Source organism: Camelina sativa, chromosome 2 (assembly GCF_000633955.1).
Source record: "Camelina sativa cultivar DH55 chromosome 2, Cs, whole genome shotgun sequence".
Lineage (NCBI taxonomy): Eukaryota > Viridiplantae > Streptophyta > Magnoliopsida > Brassicales > Brassicaceae > Camelina > Camelina sativa.
The window spans coordinates 14961639-14973285 of record NC_025686.1 but is presented as its reverse complement, the minus strand read 5'-3'; the positions used below and the strand labels follow the sequence as shown (position 1 = coordinate 14973285).

The window sequence follows — 11647 nt, the reverse complement described above, 5'->3', positions numbered from 1 at the left end:
CTCGGGTTCATACTCGGATATGTAGTATATGGCCTCATTCTTCATTGATTCATCCACATCTTCCCCATCTTGATCATCACTGTCCCCAGTGAGGTAGTCCTCATGGTCATCATCCAGGAAAATGGCTTGAGCAGTCGCATAATCCTTGGGGTTTTGGACAGCTTTACCCGGCAGTTGATTGATCTTTGGTGCGGGTTGGTTGTTGTGGTGGCTTTCCAGGTATCAAACCTTTGTGATGAGTGATTCGTACTTGGCATTGAGTTCATTATATCCTGAGTCAATCTTGTTGCTCATTTCCGCGAACTGTTTCGCGATGTCCATAAAAGTTGTAGCCTGTTGCTGAATCATTTGCTGAATAAGACCTCGTAGCTCGGCTTCATGTGACTGGTTCGGTTGACCTTGGTTTTGTAGAAACCCTGGTGGTTGGTTGTAGGGCCCTTGGTATTGTTGCTTAGGTGCGTAGCGTTGGTTGTACTGGACAAAAGGCTTTTGTTGGGTCTGGTTCCCTTGAACTGTGGATGCATAGGTTTGGTCCTGAGAATTCGCAACATTCGGGTTCCGATAAGATATATTCGGATTCGGCTTGAAGTTGTTGTACCCTCTGTTGTAACCTCCTTGGTTGTTGATGTAGTTAACATCCTCTAGCTGCATAGTCTCCCCATCTTGTTGTTGAAACTGCTCTTCCTCTGATATAGCATGGACATGCTTCTACTGGTTGAGGAGTTGATCGAGCTTGTCATTGAGGGCTTTCATGTCCCTCTTGTACTTGGCATCTTCCTCTCCATTAGATCGCACAGAGCGATCATAATCTTCATTGTAGTTGCCATCAGATTGAGCCAAGTTCTCAACTAGGTCCCAACCTTCATCAACATCCTTGTTGAGGAAGTAACCATTGCTTGCGGTGTCCAGCAACATCCGTATCTTTGGTACCACTCCTCGGTATAGTGTGCTCAGCAATGAAGCATTACTGAATCCGTGATGTAGACATCGAGTTGTGTACCCCTTGAAACGTTCCCAATCTTCATAGAATGTTTCATTTTTCTTCTGTACAAAGCTGGAAATTTCATTTCGCAGCCTTGCGGTTCTGGAGTTTGAGAAGAATTTGGCTAAGAATGCCTTCTTGCATGCTTCCCAAGTGTTGATGGACTCTTTAGGTAGCGATTTCTCCCAAATGTGTTCTTTATCTCCCCAAGAGAATGGGAAAAGCCTGAGCTTGAATCCATCTTCACTGACTCCATTGATCTTAGTTAGGCTACAGAGCCTATCAAATTCATCCAGATGATCCAATGGATCCTCCATAGGCAGTCCATGAAACTTTTTGCTCTGTATCATCTGGATGAGACTACTCTTGATCTCAAAATTGTTGTTCTGCACAGCTGGTGGCACAATGCCATTCCACTGAGTGTGAGTAGTCGGAGCATCTCCTGCTCCTATGTTGGTCCTTGATTGAGGAGCTGGTGGACCGTTCTGATTATTCATCGTCTCCTCAATGGTTGATAGTTCCGGTTGAACTTGTTGTTGTCTGAGGTCTGTCGTTGTTGTCGGTGAAAGGACTCAGGTTCTGACTACCAATGGATCGTGTTTGAATGCACAGGCAAGTATCCGAGTGTGTACACGAGGATCAACTCGATCAGGTGATCGAGTGACGGGTTGGGTGGGTGCTTGGGTTGTACCTGATATTCAAAACAAACAAAAGCGAAAGCAAACAAGTCAGTATCCGAAACAAATATAGACAAACGAACTTGATCTAGCAAGTCCTGAAATCCTAAACGTAGCAAAATAAAACAACCAAATGGCAACGGCGCCAAAGTGATAGACTAGTTTTCACCAAGGGTATCAATTCCCTATGCAGTTGTAGTACAAAGGGTTATCAATCCAAATGGTTGTTATGCTAGCAGATAAGATGCAATCAGAATCAAGCAAGTCAAGCCAAGCAATAGGGGGGTTGGGTTCTAACAGTCCTAACATAAACAAAGTAAAAGAATATAAACAAGTAAACCACACGACCTAAGCACTCGATGCAAGCAATCGAGTACATGATCGAGTGGGGTGATCGAGTATGCAAGTGAACTATGAACAGCTCGAGGTATTACTCGATGCAGGTTATCGTGTACCTGATCGGGTAAGTGGTCGAGTAAGTAAGGAAAATGCATGAAATGAACTACGAAAGTTCCAAAGGATGGGGGTAATCGAATCCTAAGTGTTCTAGACCAATACGGATGCCTTACATGCCTCAAGCAATTATTTCCTAGACAACGAACCTCTAAAACCTTGTCACCACACTGTCGCACTAGTAACAATCAACCTTGAACATACTACCACACTATCGCACTAGCAATATGAACAAGCAGGAATTATGAACAATTCATTTTTGTCAGTATACTTAGACTTATCTGATTTTGTCACTCAAAGTTAAGTATACCTCTAGCATTGACCTAATCAAGCATTTTATCTACTCTTTTCGGCCTGTAGCATTATAAACGCCCTAGATCTAATCTCAACCTGTCGGTCTGTTGACCGCATTAAGAACATCAACCTAGAAGGAAATTTATATAACATAACAATCAACTAAAGCATCCTAACCGATCAAGAACACCTAATCATCTATCCCATCTCTAGAAACTTTGCTACACTACTCGGACATAGAAACGAATGATTAAGCCATAAAAATAAACGAAAATGACATTATTAAAAAGATAGAGTAGAGTAGAAAAGAGTAGGGATAAAAGATCTATGAAAAACTACAAAATAAAAGTACAAAAACAAGAAAAATGTGTTGAGTCGCTCAGTTCTCTCACAGAAGCTCTCGCTCTCTGGATTGAGGGTCTGCGGCGTGCTCGTTTGCAAGCTAGGGAAAGAGGGAGTTTATATATGGCNACCTTGAACATACTACCACACTATCGCACTAGCAATATGAACAAGCAGGAATTATGAACAATTCATTTTTGTCAGTATACTTAGACTTATCTGATTTTGTCACTCAAAGTTAAGTATACCTCTAGCATTGACCTAATCAAGCATTTTATCTACTCTTTTCGGCCTGTAGCATTATAAACGCCCTAGATCTAATCTCAACCTGTCGGTCTGTTGACCGCATTAAGAACATCAACCTAGAAGGAAATTTATATAACATAACAATCAACTAAAGCATCCTAACCGATCAAGAACACCTAATCATCTATCCCATCTCTAGAAACTTTGCTACACTACTCGGACATAGAAACGAATGATTAAGCCATAAAAATAAACGAAAATGACATTATTAAAAAGATAGAGTAGAGTAGAAAAGAGTAGGGATAAAAGATCTATGAAAAACTACAAAATAAAAGTACAAAAACAAGAAAAATGTGTTGAGTCGCTCAGTTCTCTCACAGAAGCTCTCGCTCTCTGGATTGAGGGTCTGCGGCGTGCTCGTTTGCAAGCTAGGGAAAGAGGGAGTTTATATATGGCAACCCATTTGACCTAGCTTCCCAGACCTGCCCGATGTTCTACTCGATGGAGTACACGAGGCTTGAGTCGGGTAACTCCTCGGGTGGATCTTCGGGTTGCTCTTCGCGCTCATGGATCCTCTTCGATCGTGTTGGTGTTCAGACTTATTCTTGTAGCTCGATGGCTCCTTCGGGTACATGCTCGAGTTGTCCTTGTTTTTCCCCATTTTTGGCTCTTTAGCACCTGTTTTCATCCAATAGATGTAAATGCAGAAATGCAACACCCTAAATGCTCTAAAACTTGATTCCTACAGTAAATGGCTTAAAAATGCTAAGTTAGAGGTATGAACAATGCAAAATATGGACAAAAAAGGATGCTAAAAACATGTAAATTAGAGTGTTATCACGTCGCAGCGCCTTCTTTTGACTTATCCTTTCACTTTTTTTTGTTGTTGCCCATACTCCCTTCTGCAGATTCCTGAACACCACAAAACTAAAAACAAAAATCAAAAACACAAGGATCCTAAAAAATATTTACAGTGATACCTTTGGGACTTTCTCCCAAGTGAGCTTGTTTAAATCCTCTGAGCTTGACTTTGCATACTCCTTATGCCTTGGGAGGTTCATAGAGAGGCTTCAGAGACCCCTCTAGAATGTCTTGTCTAGCCAGATACTCTTTAACATTCTGCCCAGGTTCAACAACAAATGAACTGCTCTTCTTAATTATCCCAAACCTCTTCCTTAATTTCCTTGAAGAAGAACTTCTCATTGTACCTTGGAGCTTCCNCTAAAGCATCCTAACCGATCAAGAACACCTAATCATCTATCCCATCTCTAGAAACTTTGCTACACTACTCGGACATAGAAACGAATGATTAAGCCATAAAAATANCCACTCATCTCCTTCACCATAGCTGTTAACTCTTTCACTGAATCCCTTAGAATCTGAGTATTTTGGAGTTCATACAAACTGTCAAGCGCGGAAGGACTTGACTATTGCGGTTGGTGAGGTTTAGGAAGCAGGTCTGGACGCTTAGAGAGGGTAACGACTGCACTCGAGTTGGAGAATGGTCGAGTGACACTTTGAGTTTTCTCTTTGGTTACCAAAACCTCGGTTTCTGCCTCATTCACACTCTCAAAGATGTCAAACCTAGCTTTATGATCTTTCTCTTCAATCACGAAGGTCTGCCCATCAATAGTTGGTTTCTTCTTAGAATCCTTGATGTCAAACTTCATCTTGAAGTTTTTACCCAGATTGAGATCAATTATCCCTTTATTGACATCAATGACTGCTCCAGCTGTAGCTAAGAAAGGTCTTCCCAGGATTAGTGAATCTTTAAGCTCTTCATCCATTCCCAGCACCACAAATTCAGTAGGAATCTCAGCTTGTCCAACTTTGATGGGCAAGTTCTCTAGTATAGCATGAGGCAATCTAGTAGTCCTATCAGCCAATATTAAGCGGAGGTTGCATGACTTGTATTCGTTGAATCCTAGCCTCTGAGCTACAGAGAGTGGCATGAGGCTTACTGAAGCACCAAGGTCACATAGGCACTTTTTGAAGGCCAATGGACCTAGAGAACAAGGCAAGGTGAAAGAACCAGGGTCCTCTAGCTTCTTTGGGATAATCATCTTCTGAATAACAGCTTTACATTCATGAATAACCCCACCTATGTCATGCACTACCCTCTCATCTTCCAGAGCCTTAGCTTGAGCTCCTTTAGCTATCTCCTCCTTCTCTTTGGTCCTTTATGTTACCAAATCAGTTAAAAACTTTTGATATTGAGGCACAAGTGCAAATGCATCAAGCAAAGGCATCCTAAGTTCAATCTCCTTGACTTGGTTTTCGAACAGAGATTTATACTTCTCAGTAAGCTGCTTCTTAAACCTCATTGGAAACGGTAGAGGTGGCTTGTATGGTGGAGGAATGAATCTCATAGATTTATCCTTGGGAGCAGCGGGTTATTTAGTAGCTTCAGGATCTGATTGCTTGGCTGACTTAATTTGATCCTTAAGCACCTCCACATGATCCTTTATATGAACTTCATATTGAAGAAAATCCTCCCCATTTAAACTCTCAGTGTCCTCAGTGAGCCGTACATCTACAGCTTGGGTGGTGATGGCATGCATAGTAGCATAGTCATTGGGGTTTTGAACTGCTTTTCCAAGTAGTTGGCCAGTTGTTGGGGTAGAAGTAGAAACAGTCTTGCCTTCCATATACTTCATCTTGGAGTTAAGAGCTTCAAACTTGACATTCAGATCATTGTAAGAATATTCTATCCGGTGACTGAGTTTAACAAACTTCTTAGCAGTATCCAGAGAACCACTAGCTTGACCTTGAAGAAGTTGTTGCAGCATGTGCTTCATTTCTTGATCTGGAGCTTGAGTAGGTTGAACTTGTTGAGGTGAAAATCCTGGTGGTGGTCCGGAAGGAGCTTGAGAATCTTGCTGGAACTGTTGCTTAGGCACGAATCCTTGATTGTAAGGAACAAAAGGTTTTTGCGGACCTTGTTGTTGCTGCTGAGGAGGTACACCTGATCTTGTGGATTTGCAACATTGGTGGTCCGGTAAGACAAATTGGGGTTCGTCTTGTAGGGGTTATAACCCTTGTTGTATCCACCTTGATTCTGGACGTAGTTGATTGCTTCAGACTGCTCACCCTTCCCATCCTAAACTTGAAAAGGGTCATCCTCAGATACAAAATGGAGAGTCTGCTTCTGACTTAGCAAGAAGCGGTCAAGCTTGTCATTGACATTCTTAAGGTCCCTCTTGTACTTCTCCTCAGACCCAGCGTCACCTCTAACCGTGCGGTCGTAGTCTTCATTGTATTTACCGTCAGACTGGACGAGATTCTCAACCAGTTGCCATCCTTCATCAACGTCTTTGTTTAGGAAGTTACCATTAGAAGCAGTGTCAAGCAGCATGCAAATTTTTGGAAGTACACCACGGTATAGAGTGCTTAACAGTGACTCGTTGCTGAAACCATGGTGTGGACACTGGCTGTGGTAACCCTTGAAACGCTTTCAGGCTTCACAGAATGATTCTGAGCTCTTCTGAGTAAAGCTAGAAATGTCATTCCTGAGACGTGCTGTTCTGGAGTTGGAGAAGAACTTGGCTAAGAATGCTTTCTTGCAACCATCCCAAGTGGTGATTGATCCCTTGAGAAGGTTTTTCTCCCATTGATGAGCTATGTCTCCCAGGGAGAATGGGAAGAGGCGCAACTTGTAACCATCCTTACTCATGCTATTGATCTTGGTGAGACTGCACAGACGGTCGAACTCATCCAAATGGTCTACTGGATCCTCCATAGGCAACCCATGAAACTTGTTTCCCTGGATCATGGAGATCAGACTGCCTTTGATTTCGAAGTTGTTGTTCTGCACGGCGGGAGGGACGATTCCAGCACGCTGAGTATGAGTGTTCGGTGCATCCACAGCACCAATATTTCGCGGTCTCGGATTTGGTTCATTCTGTTGTTCCATAGTGACTGGTGCAGGATGATCAGTGAGATGACGAGCTTGTCGTGGTCTTTGTAACCGATTGATGTCGTCGATAGCAGGAAGGAGGTTCTGATGTCCTCTTGATCTGGTGTTCATGCAATGTTGCAATCAACAGGTTCCTGAGATGCAAAAAAAAAAACAAGTAGACAACAAAAACAAGTCAGTACTCAGAATGATAAGTGTAATAGAACTTAATCTTGCAAAACTTGAAATCTTAAATGTAGCAAAACGAATCTCAAATGGCAACAACCCCAAATTGATACTTAAATGTACTTCCAAGAAAAATATATGCTCTAATTTACGTAAACATATATATATATATATATATTTAAATTTTGATCTCATAGTTACATTTTGACAAACAGAAAGCAAAAAGGTAAAAAATATAATTAATAATATAACGAAGTTTAATGGTGGTGTATTTGAAAAAAGTCAAAAAAATATAACAACAATTTATTTGTTTATATAGTGGTGAATATCTAAAATCATTTTTCTTTTACGATTAATAATTGATAGTATAATTTTATTAATTATGGGATTATATAAACTAATTGTATAAATTCCTTAATTCTTTTCTTATAGAATTAGTAATTTAAAACTAGGATTAGTATTATTTTTTAATATACATATAATAAGTATTTTTCTATTTATTAAAATTGTTTAAATGTTCTATTTCTTATAATTATCTTATTAATTTTAAAATTTGTTGAAACTAAGTTTTTGTATAACACATGGCAAAATCTCTAATCGTTAAAATTAACATATGTCACGATCATGTGAGTTACTAACTTTGAAAAACAAACTTTATATAATAAGATTGGAAAAGTGAAGTTAGCAGTATAATTTTTTTGATCGAGTAATTAACTTTTGTAAATCTATACTAAATAAAAGTAGGAGCTATAAGCTCCTAAAACTGTTCACATAGGATTTTAAACAATCAATAGTGATTATACATCTCACTTATTAACATTTTTTCTTTCTCACTAATTAACATTTAAATTTTTTAATATTTTCTATAATAAGTTATTAATAAATAGAAAAAATAATATATAGAAGAAAAAAAATGTAAATTTTTTGGGTCAAACATGGAATATATGAAACTTACATCTATACTATTAATTGGGGAGCACACTTAGGGATACAAAAATAATAATAAAAAAACATGACATATATCCATGTTGCCAAACAGGTTCAATTACTTATATAATTAAAAATAAAAAATAAACAATATATGGTAAACAAAAACTGTTAGTCAAAAATCTAATATTTATGGAAACAATAATTACGAAATTAATTATAAAATAAAAATTATCCTATATTTTTGGAAATGGTTTAAAGTTTGCTTCCATAATAATCAAAGAATTTAAATCGGAAATTATATATATATATATATATATATATATGTAAACATATTTGATTTGGTTTTAAATTGTGAGATATTTACGGAAATAAAAAATCAATTTGATACAGTTAGATAGAAACAAATAATCATATGTCTATAATATTAATTAGGGAGCACACTTAGGGATACAAAAAAACATGAAAGATATCCATTTAAACAAACAATCAGAAAGTTTCATTTAAAATAATTAATTACAAAGTTATATTTTGAATCTGTAATTTTTATGAATGCAACCTTTACAACTTTGAAAAAGTTTTTTTTGTTACTTCTACATGCTCAAATTGAATTGCATATACTGTTTTGACTCATTATTTTTTTATTTTTCTTTTATTTTTACCAAACTAATAATAATATTAGTTTTTAAATATTTTTAACTTCATTTTTATTTTATCAATACTTATTATAATGGACTTCTATAATTAATTATGGCTCCTAAAGACTTTGGGTTGAATTAAATTAGACAAATTTATGTTTTCTGTCAAAATTTATATATTATAGGTCTTCTCACTATTTTTAATAAATTGTCTAATATAAACAATTTAAACAAATTAAAAAAAAATTAAAAACCCTGCACAAAAGTGTGGGTTGGTCGTCCATAGGTTTAGTTCACAGAAATTAACCCCAAATAATTTTAGTTTTACTAATACATAATTAATTAAAAAATTTAATGTACAAGGAAGATCAGATACGAGACGAGAACGGGTAAGTTTTAAAAAATAAAAATATTATATAAACTATTTTCATAGAAAAAAGAACAAGAAATAAATATATCAAGATGAGATTATAAAATTACAATAGTTAAATTAAATTTTATGTGAATCCAAAATTTATGGTGAAGCGGTTATTATTTCAAACGTTTGGAAATTTTATGAAGGTAAACCAATATAAGTTTATGTTATAAATATTATACCAAATAATTATATTTACAAATAAAATGTTATATGGATGCGAATCTTTTACCTATTTCCATATTTGTTGGACTAAAATATACAATCTCAAATTGATAAAATATTATTAAAACTACGGTTATAAGATAAAAAAAGGACATACCGTATATGTGAAACAACCCTTCCCGTTTTTTTTTTTTAATACCTTAATTTACTAGTGGTCCCATACCCACTAACATCCTAACATCAATCAATAACTGCGGATAACCAAATAAAACAAATTCCATTAAACCAAGAGAATTCCAACAATCCAACCAATAACCAATACATAAATCAAATAAAGAATTAACCAACAACTAACATCCTACAACGTTCCATTGACTTAATCTAGCAACCTAACAACAGCTAGACCACAATCAATCAAGCCTCTAGAACATCCTCCTCCTCATCGCCTTTGATTCCACGATCACACTTTTTCTTTACCTGCACACCACAAACAACAATTGAGATGCGTAAGTATTATCACAAATACTTAGTGAGGCCATCCTCCCATCTACTAGGTTATACACACAAGCATATGAGAACCTCAAGTTTAAGCAAAACAAACAACACACAACAATACATCAAACCAGGAAAAACAAGTCTCGGATAAGACTGGTATCGACCGATGCCCAACGGTGTCGATCGATGCTTCAAGATCAAGTGCCGACCGATGCTCCTCAAATGGTACCCATCGATGCTACTCAACAATGGTGCCGACCGATGCTCCTCAAAAGTGGTATCGATCGATGCCTCCTCTACAGTCACGATCTGCGCGAAACTCAGCGACGAACTCCGACTCCAATCAACCCAAAATCGACTCCAATCATGTCTAATCATCTCGGAATTCACTAGAAATCACACAAACAACGAACCCAAACAACAGAACAACACAAACAGCAAAGAAAACACTCAAACAAGAGAGATCTCATGCTTAGATCAACCATGGTCAAGCACTCACCTTTTCTCAAGAAGATTCTGACCAGCAAGAACGAATTCCTTCACTCCTAGCAAGCTTCTAGCTCCTTCCCAGCCTTAGATCTCTCAGGAACAGCAAGAAATCTCACCAAAACTCTCTCACAACTCAAGAACACTTCCTTTCTCTCTTCTCCACTCAAAAACGGCGAAACAACAAAAATAACACGACCCTAGGTCGTTTCCTTTCTCTAAAACTCGATTTTTAGGGATTCAATTGAACCAAACCGAACCAATTCGGCAATTAAATCAAACCGGTCGAACCCAGAAATTAGTGGTATCGATCGATGCCACAGGGGTGTCGATCGATGCTANGATCGTCATCCGAAGCAACATACCACTCCCACTCTCTGGCCACAAAGTCCATCGAGCTATCGGTATCACGTGAGTTGGGCCCTCACGGCCTTGAGCAAAACAAATACTGATGCAAACGAGTATCTCCCGGCTAGATCTACCTCAATATTTCCACAAAAATTTTCCTTCCAAGAAAACTTTCTAATTCTGGAAATTTTCCTTTTGTGGAAACTTCCTATTTATGGAAACTTCCCAAAAATAGAAACCCGAGCTATTCCTTTTTTTTTCCCATGACAATCACAGTCAACATAAAGAAAAATACTCATCTTATTAATCTCAAAATGTCATAATCTTACAATCTCAACGAAAAATACCTCGGAAAACCAAAAATACAATNAGCGACGAACTCCGACTCCAATCAACCCAAAATCGACTCCAATCATGTCTAATCATCTCGGAATTCACTAGAAATCACACAAACAACGAACCCAAACAACAGAACAACACAAACAGCAAAGAAAACACTCAAACAAGAGAGATCTCATGCTTAGATCAACCATGGTCAAGCACTCACCTTTTCTCAAGAAGATTCTGACCAGCAAGAACGAATTCCTTCACTCCTAGCAAGCTTCTAGCTCCTTCCCAGCCTTAGATCTCTCAGGAACAGCAAGAAATCTCACCAAAACTCTCTCACAACTCAAGAACACTTCCTTTCTCTCTTCTCCACTCAAAAACGGCGAAACAACAAAAATAACACGACCCTAGGTCGTTTCCTTTCTCTAAAACTCGATTTTTAGGGATTCAATTGAACCAAACCGAACCAATTCGGCAATTAAATCAAACCGGTCGAACCCAGAAATTAGTGGTATCGATCGATGCCACAGGGGTGTCGATCGATGCTACTCCCAAAATCACAAAATCTGGTTCGCGGATGTTACAATTCTCCCCCACCAATATGGATTCGTCCCCGAATCCCGCATCACCGTCCATCCTCCAAGGACCCTCGTGCCACCGTCAACACGGCCCGCACGTCCCCAGACCGGACTATACACCATCAGCCAAGGTTTCCCGTGCCACTGTCGCAACAGCCCGCACACCTCCGACTGACCCTCGAGGTCTCCCTCT

The 11647-nt window shown here is 38.3% G+C and overlaps 1 protein-coding gene across 1 annotated transcript in view; it reads right to left on the bottom strand.

Annotated features, from left to right (window-relative positions):
- Window positions 1631-11647, bottom strand: part of LOC109126776 (RNA-directed DNA polymerase homolog) — a gene marked incomplete at its 5' end in the record, with an annotated part of 13915 nt that continues 3898 nt past the window's right edge. The window contains one exon of the mRNA XM_019230564.1: window positions 1631-1673. Within this exon, the coding sequence (XP_019086109.1) occupies window positions 1631-1673 (43 nt within the window). The remainder of the gene's footprint in view (window positions 1674-11647) is intronic.